The 13,314-nt window shown below is 40.4% G+C and overlaps 1 protein-coding gene across 1 annotated transcript in view; it reads right to left on the bottom strand.

Moving 5' to 3' along the window:
- LOC126456935 (60S ribosomal export protein NMD3) overlaps positions 1–13,314 on the bottom strand; it is a 99,153-nt gene that overhangs the window by 18,590 nt on the left and 67,249 nt on the right. Inside the window, exons 7-8 of the mRNA XM_050092871.1 lie at positions 11,806–11,948; positions 11,450–11,601 (exon numbers count right to left, since the gene is read on the bottom strand). Coding sequence (XP_049948828.1) covers positions 11,450–11,601; positions 11,806–11,948 — 295 coding nt within the window. The remainder of the gene's footprint in view (positions 1–11,449; positions 11,602–11,805; positions 11,949–13,314) is intronic.

Raw genomic sequence — 13,314 nt, 5'->3', positions numbered from 1 at the left:
AGTTTCCAGTGAAGGAGTGTCAATACTCTTTTTGAATATTGGGAAGGTATTTTCGAGAACTTGAATAATATGACCAACAGGGAAAAACTGTGTAATGAAAATACAGTCCTATAAGCCTGCAGCTTAGTTACGATTTTGAAGGATAAGAGGTCCATTTTCTGTCTCTCACTTTTTTCATAACATTATGATCTATGTGGATATATTGTACACACAGCTACAGAAACATGATATTGACTCATCTTATGCACAACATCAGCTGACAGCTTTTGAGCATGAAATTACAAATATTACGGGAGGCGCAGCTGAAAATACAACAGATTTGGATGAATATCATAAAAGAGGAAGAATTGAAAATGGAGGAGTGATGTGTAATCTGCTGTGGAACACAAAAGAAGTATGCAATGTAAGTTAAAAGGTGAACGAAAGATTCAAATTCACTGGACAACTAGTTGCAGCCCCTCTCTTTCTACCAGAGAAATCCACTACTTAGTCTTCCAGTTTTCCAGAAACTTCTTTAGAGCTGCTGTTGAATGCTATTATTTTTTGGGAGCTAACAAACTTTGAACAGAGCTCTTTGTTATTTATGGAAGAGAGGAGTACAAAAGTATGAGTGGAGCTTTGAGCTTGCCAGATTACATAACAGATAATAACCTTCATGATACGTTGGGAGAATCTTTGAAACTCTTGAAAGCTATAACTACAGTTAAAATGACCACATCAGGAGCAGAACATTGTTATCCATCACTGAAACGTATCAAAAGCTTCTTAATTAATGCTATGGAACAAAGAACAATATCAGCACTTGCAGTGCTCTCTATCGAAAGAGATTTTGTATTAGGAATTCCTGACGTCAGTCAAAGAGTGACTGAAAACTTTGCAAACATGAAGAAAATAAAAATCGAATTTATGTGCAAATGATAGAAAACCCCATAAAATGACAGAGATGGACTCGAAAGAGATTTACATCACTGCTGCTGGAAAAGGTTAGTAAGGGAGGCCTATTACTTTTTGCGTGAACAGAATTGCAATTCATCTTAATTTCTTTTATTCTGCAAAGTAATAATTTATTTGGGGAACATGTTTTGGTGTTATTACTAGCAGATGCTGCAGTAATATGAACAAGCAGCCTGTTTATATTATGGGTTACAAAAACATGTGCAATGCACTGATTTTCTATCTGTTGTTAATGTTTTTCTTGGCGAGCAAAGTGCACCATCTTCCTTGGTCACAAGCCACCGCTGCAACTTATGCACAAGCACAAGAAACTCAAGTTAACAACTAAAAATCAAATAAGGGAAAATCCAGGATGGAATAACAGCAGTATGAAGTAGGATAGATTACTACTTACCACATATAGGAGGCACTGAGTGGCAGCCAGGTACAGTTAAAGTACATCTAAGGGTAAACAAAGTCTTTCCTCAGCCGTAGAAACAACACACACACACACACACACACACACACACACACACACACACACACACGCCACTATTGTCTCTGGGCATGAAAGCCCGACTGCAGTATCTTGGCTATGTTGGATAGTGGAGGGTACAGAAGGGGCCTGGGGCAGGGAGGAGGATTGATAGCAGGGTATGGGTGGGGGAAGGTGGTGGTGTTGTGGCTGTGGGAGAGTGCAGGGATGCGGTGAGGACTGGGTGGTAGGCTGCTAAGTGTAGCATCAGGAAGCTGTGAGCATTGGGCTGGTGGGCGTGCAGGTGGGAGGTGAGGGGGAGATAGCAGGCATCTATGAGGCTGGAACGGGCACCGGGAAAGGTGGAATGAATGATACAGTGCAGAAAGAGTTTTTACTCGCTTAATTCAGAAAAGCCGGTGTTCGTGGGAATAATCCAGATTACACAGGCTTTGAAGCAATCAACCACACTGTGTTGGGTGGTATGCTCATCACCTGAGTGTTCAGCTCTCACTTGGTCATAGTTTAGCTGTGTCCAACTGCTAATTAGCTGTCTGTCCACATAAATGGCCACTGTAAAACTGTGGCTGAGAGACCGTTGACCCACTCAGCCGATGAGCATGCCATCCAACATGGTGTGCTTGACACAGCCTGTGTCATTTGGATTCTTCGCAACAATACCTGCTTTTCAGGACTGAGCAGATGGAAACACTTTCTATACCCAAGGCACTGAAACATGTCACTATAAGGTGACTCCACAAGTGAAGTAGAGTTGGTAGTATAACTAACAAACAAGTGAGGGATAGTAGGCGCTGCATCTTCTGAACCAATAACAGCACTGAACAAAAGCCAGTTCGGGCATCGATGCTACCACATTGCCGGCTTCAGTGTGAACATTGTATGTGAGTGCGCGAATGCCTGCTGTTGTGTTGTGTTACTGCCTCGACTTCAGTTTTTGTTTGTTAAACAATGTCGTTCACCAAGCGATAATCCGTTGAGTCGTGGAGTGCCATTAAATAGTCAGGCTTTGGAATTGCTACGGAGGAAGCGTGAGATTTACCAGCAAGAAAAAGAATTTGTTTCTGTTCATGGGCATGCGTCGATTCCTGCTGATGAAGTTTTAGAGCGTATCTCGAAAACTCTAAAACTCAGTGAAAGAACAGTTATAAGGAATGGGCTGCTACTTCAAGACTTAGAAGACAGTGAGGTAAACAGTGTGGACGAAAGACCCTGTGTGAGAAACAGTGTGTTTTTAAGAACTCTGGGCAAGAAAAAAATTAGCCTCGTCCTGTTACAGATATTGATTCTTTCCAATCCAATGCAATTCCTCAACACATATACAGATACTATAAAAGGAAAGAATACCTCACAATAGCGAAGTTGCTAATTTCTTTAAAAAAGTGAACTTTTCTCAGGGGGGTGAGAAACGTCACTTAAGATGATATTAAAAAGTATGGGCTTCCGTTTTAAAAAGTTAGGTGGATGAAAACTGTTACTTGAAAAAGCTCATGTCGGTGCAGCTCGTACCATTTTCTTACACAAAATTGTAAGAAAGGACACACTCAGTCATATGTTTAGACAAAACTTGGGTCAACACTGGAGAATTAGTTGAGAAACGCTGGACAGATGATATTCTGAATAGCAGCAGTCATCAGCCAGCAGGAAGAGGATCCCGATTAATTGTGGCCCATGCAGGACCTTCCCAATGGCTTTGTGCCTCAAGGACTTTTAGTTTTTTGATCGAAAAAAACTGGTGACTATCATAAGGATAGGAACCACCCACAATTTCTACAGTGGTTTAAAAATTTGTTCCCCCAGTTTAGTGTTCCGACAGTGTTTCTGATCGACAACGCATCGTACCATTCCATGATTCTACATCTACATCTACATCCATACTCCGCAAGCCACCTGACGGTGTGTGGCGGAGGGTACCCTGAGTACCTCTATCGATCTCCCTTCTATTCCAGTCTCATATTGTTCGTGGAAAGAAGGATTGTCGGTATGCTTCTGTGTGGGTTCTAATCTCTCTGATTTTATCCTCATGGTCTCTTCGCGAGATATACGTAGGAGGGAGCAATATACTGCTTGACTCTTCGGTGAAGGTATGTTCTCGAAACTTTAACAAAAGCCCGTACCGAGCTACTGAGCGTCTTTCCCGCAGAGTCTTCCACTGGAGTTCATCTATCATCTCCGTAACGCTTTCGCGATTACTAAATGATCCAGTAATGAAGCGCGCTGCTCTCCGTTGGATCTTCTCTATCTCTTCTATCAACCCTGTCTGGTATGGATCCCACACTACTGAGCAGTATTCAAGCAGTGGGCGAACAAGCGTACTGTAACCTACTTCCTTTGTTTTCGGATTGCATTTCCTTAGGATTCTTCCAATGAATCTCAGTCTGGCATCAGCTTTACCGACGATCAACTTTATATGATCATTCCATTTTAAATCACTCCTAATGCATACTCCCAGATAATTTATGGAATTAACTGCTTCCAGTTGCTGACCTGCTATTTTGTAGCTAAATGATAAGGGATCTATCTTTCTATGTATTCGCAGCACATTACACTTGTCTACACTGAGATTCAATTGTCATTCCCTGCACCATGCATCAATTCGCTGCAGATCCTCCTGCATTTCAGTATAATTTTCAATTGTTACAACCTCTCGATACACCACAGCATCATCTGCAAAAAGCCTCAGTGAACTTCCGATGTCATCCACCAGGTCATTTATGTATATTGTGAATAGCAACGGTCCTATGACACTCCCCTGCGGCACACCTGAAATCACTCTTACTTTGGAAGACTTCTCTCCATTGAGAATGACATGCTGCGTTCTGTTATCTAGGAACTCCTCAAACCAATCACACAATTGGTCTGATAGTCCATATGCTCTCACTTTGTTCATTAAACGACTGTGGGGAACTGTATCGAACGCCTTGCGGAAGTCAAGAAACACGGCATCTACCTGTGAACCCGTGTCTATGGCCCTCTAAGTCTCGTGGACGAATAGCACGAGCTGGGTTTCACACGACCGTCTTTTTCGAAACCCATGCTGATTCCTACAGAGTAGATTTCTAGTCTCCAGAAAAGTCATTATACTCTAACATAATACGTGTTCCAAAATTCTACAACTGATCGATGTCCCTTCTTGAAAACGGGGATGACCTGTGCCCTTTTCCAATCCTTTGGAACAATACGCTCTTCTAGAGACCTACGGTACACCGCTGCATGAAGGGGGGCAAGTTCCTTCACGTACTCTGTGTAAAATCGAACTGGCATCCCATCAGGTCCAGCGGCCTTTCCTCTTTTGAGCGATTTTAATTGTTTCTCTATACCTCTGTCGTCTATTTCGATATCTACCATTTTGTCATCTGTGCGACAATCTAGAGAAGGAACTACAGTGCAGTCTTCCTCTGTGAAACAGCTTTGGAAAAATACATTTAGTATTTCGGCCTTTAGTGTGTCATCCTCTGTTTCAGTACCATTTCGGTCGCAGAATGTCTGGACATTTTGTTTTGATCCACCTACTGCTTTGACATAAGACCAAAATTTCTTAGGATTTTCTGCCAAGTCAGTACATAGAACTTTACTTTCGAATTCATTGAACGCCTCTCGCATAGCCCTCCTCACACTCCATTTCGCTTCGCGTAATTTTTGTTTGTCTGCAAGGCTTTGGCTATGTTTATGTTTACTGTGAAGTTCCCTTTGCTTCCACAGCAGTTTCCTAACTCGGTTGTTGTACCACGGTGGCTCTTTTCCATCTCTTACGATCTTGCTTGGCACATACTCATCTAACGCATATTGTACGATGGTTTTGAACTTTGTCCACTGATCCTCAACACTATCTGTACTTGAGACAAAACTTTTGTGTTGAGCTGTCAGGTGCTCTGTAATCTGCTTTTTGTCACTTTTGCTAAACAGAAAAATCTTCCTACCTTTCTTAATATTTCTATTTACGGCTGAAATCATCGATGCAGTAACCGCTTTATGATCGCTGATTCCCTGTTCTGCATTAACTGTTTCAAATAGTTCGGGTCTGTTTGTCACCAGAAGGTCTAATATGTTATCGCCACGAGTCGGTTCTCTGTTTAACTGCTCAAGGTAGTTTTCAGATAAAGCACTTAAAAAAATTTCACTGGATTCTTTGTCCCTGCCACCCGTTATGAACATTTGAGTCTCCCAGTCTATATCTGGCAAATTAAAATCTCCACCCAGAACTATAACATGGTGGGGAAATCTACTCGAAATATTTTCCAAATTATCCTTCAGGTGCTCAGCCACAACAGCTGCTGAGCCCGGGGGCCTATAGACACATCCAATTACCATGTCTGAGTCTGCTTTAACCGTGACCTTCACCCAAATCATTTCACATTTCGGATCTCCGTCAATTTCCTTCGATACTATTGCACTTCTTATCGCTATAAACACGTCTCCCCCTTCACTGTCCAGCCTGTCTCTGCTGTATACATTCCAATCTGAGTTTAGGATTTCATTACTGTTTACGTCTGGTTTCAGCCAACTTTCTGTCCCTAGTACTATATGGGCGTTGTGACTGTTTATTAATGAGAGATGATTTAAGACAAAACCCCCACCACTAGTGACCGTAAAGTAACTATGGTGCGGTGGTTGCAGGCGAGAGACACTGCTGCAGACATGAGCATGACAAAGCTGCTATTATCCTCCCTCGTGAAACAAAATAAGCCTGTGACGCCTAAATACGTTGTAGGTGAAATTGCAAGCGAACAGGGTCACTTGGTAATTAGGCTACCGCCTTATCACTGCCATTTTAATCCAAGTGAATTGGTTTGGAGTGAAGTCAAGGCGTACATTAGAAGTAGCTTTTGCTACAACAGAAGTGGAGAGACTGCTACGGGAAGGTCTTGCTACTGTAGATGCTACCTCATGGAGGAAAAAAGTTGACTATGTTGCAAAACTGATAAGAGAAGGAAGACTGTAGATGGCATAATAAATGAAAATGAGCAATTAATGATTTCTCTTGTTGTTGTTGATGATGATGATGATGAAGACAATGGTTTTGGTGCAGATTCTGTAGATAGTGAGGGAGAAATGGATGGAACTGTGCCATTGACATCTTAAGTTAGTGAATGTAAATGTATACAGAATTAATTCTCTCTCTCTGCAATTGGGTAGGCTACGCATGTTTTGCTTTATTTCTTTCTATGAGTGTGGATAGTGTATGATTTGGTATGCTTAGGTTTACATTATTATATGACGTTTTACATGCAGCTATTACAGTAACAATTTGGAATGACTATTCATAGATATTGTCATTAACTTCGGCTGTTTCTATTTCCCGGTTTCATATACTATCAAATGCTTAGTCTCCATTGTCGTTCTCTCCATTGTTAGAAAAACATACTATGTTGCATGTACGTATAAATGTTGATTGTAGCTTACATTTACAAAACATACTTCGGAGTTGTCGGTGTGTGCGGTGGCAGCTATTGCAACCTCGCATCGCAGTATAGCCAACCACACACTAGCTGTCAAGTGACATGTGTCACCAGCCCTGGTATAGAACGTATTGTTTGTTCCAGTAACTGCCCTCATCCTGGACTCAAACTACTGTCAGTCCCTGTTTGTAGCTGCCCGTTGCCTTACTAGCATAATCCTTACCCCTTATCTGCCCCCTCCTCCTCCCACAGCCTCACAATGCTGCACATAAGAGGCTACTATCCAATTCTCACCACACCCCTGGACTCTCCCATACGCAGCAAAACAGCGCTTACCATGTCCCCCCCCCCCCCTCCCCCAACCTCTTCTACTTTCCCTACCTGCCCCACCCAAGATCAGTGCTCACCAGTCATCAGGCATTTGTGACTGTGACAGTGGCCAACTGCGTAAGAACTGTGCCCCCCCCCCCCTCTCTCTCTCTCTCTCTCTCTCTCTCTCTCTCTCTCTCTCTCTCTCTCTCTCTGTGTGTGTGTGTGTGTGTGTGTGTGTGTGTGTGTGTGTGTGTGTGTGTGTGTCTGTGTGTGTGAGAGAGAGAGAGAGAGAGAGAGAGAGAGAGAGGGGACTCTGTCCGATAGCTTAGCCTACTTTTGAATGTACTTTAAATGTGTGTGTGTGTGTGTGTGTGTGTGTGTGTGTGTGTGTCTGTGTGTGTGTGTGTCTGTGTGTGTGTGTCTGTGTGTGTGTGTTGCTCAGCACCTTCTCCATGTAGTGGGTAACAATATATCCTACTTTGTATCACCACATTTAACAACAATAGTAAATATTTGGAGCAACCAATATTTACTGATGGACTCTCTGGCGCATGCTTAACTATACTGTGCTCCCTCATCATTATTTTGCAAGTATTTATACATGATGGAAATAGTCATAAGCTTGTAAAGTGTTGCAGGGTAAGCTGTGTTCAGAAGTAAAAGAAAGAAAGAAAGAAAGAACGAAAAACAGAAATCGATTCACTGCGCTATTTCCAAGTTAATTAGCACTGAAGTTAGCCAATCAGGGCCTCGCACATGCAAAATAATGAGACCCACCCATGACAGAGTTATCAAATATGTTTTTCGTTTTGCTTCCTAAAACTGAACAAGAGAGTGACACAAAAACTGAACATGGGATGGTCGTAAGGATTGAACCAAAGCCAAGGGCTGAGCAGTCTTGTGCAATGTCACCTACGCTATGAGAAAAACTGACTGACTGTATCTGGCAGGCTGCTTGAATTTGCAAGCCCAATGGCCTGATTGGCTAATTTCAATGCTAATGAACTCAGAAATGGTGCAACATATGGAAATTTCTTTTCTTAACAATTATTTCTTGGCACAGCTCACCATTAAACAGTCTTACAAGTTTTTCAGACTGTTTCTCTCCACTCTTTATATTCAACTACTAAACTACAAATTATATGGCAAGAAAGTCATACAAGCCATGGTAGAAAACTTGTATGTAAACTGTACACAGTTCATTTAACCCGATTTGTAACACAGCATGCAACAAAAGTGTCATGCTAAGTTACTCTGTCAGTGTGTTTGCCAACTGCAATTGCTATTATTTACTTCTGGATAACATTCAAAGTGAGCTAAAAAGTGATTTCTGACCTGTGATATGGAGACAGTAATCTTGTAAAATGTCCCTTCACATATATACTCTTTCAGTTGAATCTTTGTATATCCTGACAGTGTCATTTAATTTCCTAACATTTTGCTTCTAATTCGATTACAGTGATTCTGTGCAGCTTTTAAGGGTTCCAATTTGTTTTCATTGTTGTTGCTTGAATGAATTTTCACTTCAAAATCAACCTAAAAGCAAATAATGCTGCATCTTATTCACTAACAAGAAAAATCATCTACATTCTTTTCATTAACATCAGTTGTCCTAAATGCTATTGTCTCCTATCTTAAATGGCATATTAAGAAAATTTTAGAACCCCAGGGGTTAAAAAATTCTACCACTCCTCTTTGTCACTCAAAAACTCATCAAACTTCCATGTCTTTTGCAATACTGTTGAGGTTTTTCTTTCATGATTCACTAATTTTGTGAATTCAATGCCACTGCACTAGTTTCCTAATATTTGTGATAATACTGACTGCATACCACAAGACGATTTAAACAAATAGTATCACAGAATTTCCCGTGTTGCTGAAATATTGTGCCACCAGTCTCAGTGAATAAATGGCCCTTGGATATGCACACCAGAGTTCTAGTTCCTTCTGAGAACTGGAATCACACTGACACTATCACTTCACAGAAAGGTACAGGGAGACCTTATCCAAAATAAGATTGTTTTGCACTATGTAAAACATCAGCATATCAATATCACAAAGTGCTAATGTTACATGTAAATGTTCTCCTCCTCCTCCCCCCCCCCATATTTGTTAATTGGCTCGGCGACTCAGTGGTATGATTTTTATCTGTCACTTACCACACCATTTACCTCTGACAAGGTTTTTTAATGAGAAAGTTACTCAGTTGCATGGTGGTTCAGAATCCACATTAAACTATACGCCCCCTATAACTGGCTGAATGGGTTAGTTCAACGGCTATAGGAAGGCAGTGTGGACCAAGTCCTTTAGGACTACACCAAGCAAAGTACTGTAGAGTTCAAACCAACCGTGTTGATGGCAACTTATTTCATTTGCCACCTACAGGATTATGTCATTCCAGGGCAGAGTGGAGCCACTAAGCCAATTAACAATTGTGAAAAGAATAAGTAAATTCATAAGTAACATTAGCATAGAGTGAATTGAGAAAAGCTGCAATCTTAAACATGCTCAAAGAATGCCTCCTGCAAAAACTTGTACAAAACCCCTATTATGCTCTGCCTCATTTCCATTCAGGTCCTGAGGGACTTTCCTATCTTACCTACTCCCCGTTTCCTCTGTACCTTTCCAATCCACTACTGCCGTATGTTGGAAATCAAGTCATACAGTTTTTCTGTATGCCTATCAAGCCTTCAACTGTTTAGTAAGTAGACTTGGTTTCATTATATAGTACAGTGTTGTATTGGCTGTAGAATTGGACATTGTTTCCCATTAACAAAGGCTTTAAGAATTATTGCCTCCCCCCCCTCCCCCAATATACTTGAGGTAAAACAAATACAAACCATAATCAATCAACAATTCTGTTATTTTACTTCATGTCTTTTCAGCTTCCTTATAGAAATCACCTCCTTTTATGTAAACTCAGATTCACTTTCCTTAACACTGAACTATGACACTACTCTCCAATACACACAGCTGGAGCACAGCATGGAGCAGCCTTGAAATACAGTCAGCAAATACAATTACTTCTTAGTTACCTCTCTGCCTTAAGAGCCCAATTTTCTCAAGTTATGGTCAACCATACAACTAAAATAAAAGTCACATCTCCACTCAGTCAGTATTCAATTGTAATAGAAAATAAAATAAAATGGCAACATATGAGATTTATATTTCAAAACACTGACTAACTCTTATATAAAACCTGTCTACACAATAATTTTCCTCCCTTTTTGCCCTTTTAAGTGTAGGACAAATCAATCTAATTTAATGACAGTCACGTCAGCAAGTCAACACCAGTTTCCCCAGATTGTGGTACCCTTTTCACAGACAGGTTATATTGTGGAAACATTTTCCCAACCAATGAATGACTGTAAACTTATAAGTTACAAGATGCATTCAAGTTGTAACACCTACAACTTCTTTTCTCAGGACTGCAAGCAGATAGAAATGTGTAGTTTATTTCAAAATATGAGTGAACTTGTCACGAATGTTTAACAGAGATGGCGGCATTGTACGGCAAACACAGCTACAACAGTAATATCAGCTTGAGGACTGTTCTTGATATTGAAAATGGCGATGTTTTAATTGCAAGAACAACGAGTAATCATTAGCTTTCTCCATGTGCATGGTGTGCCACCAAATGAAATTCACCCCCAGCTGAGTGAGATGTGTGGTGATGGTGTCATGGATGTGTCTAATTTGCATTCATGGGTGCGACAGTTCAAAGGAGGCAGAATGTCATGTGACAACAAACCAAGAAAATCTCAGCCTTGCACAAGCTGGTCTGAGGAAATGATCAAGTGAGTGCAAAAAGCTGTTTTGGATAACCAAAGAATGAGTGTGGAACACATCACTTCCAAAACTGGCATTTCCATAGTGTGTGTGCGCCATAATCCCGCACGAATGTCTGAAAATGCAAAAAGTGTCTTGCACTTGGGTGCCATGTTTGCTGACAATCATTCATGTTGCGAGGCAATGTTGACGGCTTGAATGGGACTTTCTTTTCATCGAATGTGATAATGTTTGAGACATAGATGCCAGTTTTCAGTCTTGAAACAAAGAACCAGTCAGCTCAATGGAAGCACACATTCTCATTGCCAATGGTCAAACAAGACTTGTAAAGAAGCATTCACAGCAGCTGTGCAATCAAGGTGTCGATGTTGTGAGATTACATCAAGGAGTGACAAGTTCCACTGTTTTCGTGCGAATTGTCTGTGAGGAAAAGAAAATGCAGGTTATTTCCCTCTTTTAAAAAATCTAGCAACAAAATGGATAAATTCCGCAACTTTTTGATTTCCCCTTTTAATAGGCTTACCTTGTTTGATATCGCTCCTTGCCCTGGGAAAGCTTTCCGGTCTTTGTCTCTTATTATATCCACATCCATGACGATATATTCTGCAAGTTGTTTTGGATTGCAGATACTGTTAAATGGGTGTCGCCAGAAGTTTGTACTACTCAATTCAGCAACTAAAATATAATAATAATCATTATTTTTGCAAACCACATTGTAAGGAGCCATTTTAGAAAAAATAAAGATCTGGTAAAACCAAACTGAGAATTATGATATTAATGGAAAATTTATTATATTTTCAATCTAAAGATATCAAAATCCTTACTACAACGACAATGTATGGAACATTCACTCAAAGATGACAGACATCAAAAACTTACTCTGTGCAGTAGAAGGATCAATAATGTGGATGGAGTTAGTCACTCGGTATACGAGGCAAATAGGGCTAATGCCTCCTAACTGATGGGTCAACTTTTTTGGCAAGCACACCACACTGTCCTTTGATAGAGGTACTATTTCCACACTGAAATAAAAAGAAATCAGTTTGAAAATATGTTCCACTTTGTTTTATACTGAAAACTTACAAGCAAAACATCAAGGACCGATTGTATGCACTTCTGACTGGAAGTACATTTTGACTTTAGTTCCGAAATTGGACTCTGTTCAGGACCCCATTCTACTGCGTAACACTAAACTTGGATACATCGAAGGAAGTATGGTGTTTATTTAAATTAGCATGAAACATGCTTGGCTATACCGGTACAATCAGCTATCAACAAGATTACTGTGCTTCAACTGCAGATAGTAATACTGGAGATAGTAATCATACATTGTAGATACACAGTACTTATTATTGGAGGTGTCGTTTTCTAAAGATGGAGGAAAGTAGGCAGAAAAGCTGCAATCCTCAAACTTCTCACCAACTGGAAAAAATTTTACGCTGGAAATCATATTGGATTTGCATAAAGACATAACAGAAGACAAAAATCTGATAAAGTTAATACGGCCAACAAAGAAAAGGTGACAAATCATGACTGGAAATATTTGAAAATATGTTACATCACTATTAAGAAAATGACAAGAATGCATTTGCGCAAGACAGAGTATAGCTTTAAGATCCACTTTACAATCACTACATTTCATCTCTATGTAATTACAGTACACATGTTGTGTGAACTGGACCGAAAATAGTGTCAAAACTTTTCAAGGTTGAATGTATAAAACTGGAAGTGGTAATTTTGTCTGGTCTACTATTATGAAAAATGGGCAAAATCTAATTGCAGGTCAAAAGCCAAAATTTATTCCTATTTCCAACTTATATGACGACAATGTAGGTTTTCATCCTGAATATATATGCAGAGGTCTGTATACATTTTAAAACAGTTGAGTAAACTGAAACGAATTTGCTTTGTAAAATATAGTTTACAATATTATTTATAACATTCTTGAACAATGGAAACACCAGGTAGGAATATCAACAATGTAGGAAATGACAAGAGTGCTACCTACCATAAAGAAGACATTAAGTTACAGACAGGCCCAATTAAAGGCACTCAAAGTTTTCGGCCACACACTTTATCAGTAAAACACACACACACACACACACACACACACACACACACACACACACACACACACACACACAAGACTGACAACTCCAGCATCTTGGGCCAGAATGCAACATTGCTCAGGATGCAAGCAACAATCTGGAGGGGGTGGAGAAGGGGAAGGAACAGTAGTGTATGGGTGGGGAGAGAGACAAACACTGTCTGTGCCGCACGAAGAATCAGACAGCATTCATCCCTCTCCCCACCCATACTCTATTATCCCTTCCCCTTCTCCACCTCCTCCAGACTGCTGCTTGCATCCCATGTGATGTTGCATTCTGG

Source organism: Schistocerca serialis, chromosome 2 (assembly GCF_023864345.2).
Source record: "Schistocerca serialis cubense isolate TAMUIC-IGC-003099 chromosome 2, iqSchSeri2.2, whole genome shotgun sequence".
Lineage (NCBI taxonomy): Eukaryota > Metazoa > Arthropoda > Insecta > Orthoptera > Acrididae > Schistocerca > Schistocerca serialis.
Note: the sequence above shows the minus strand (reverse complement) of the source record. Positions and strands in the feature narration are given on the sequence as shown.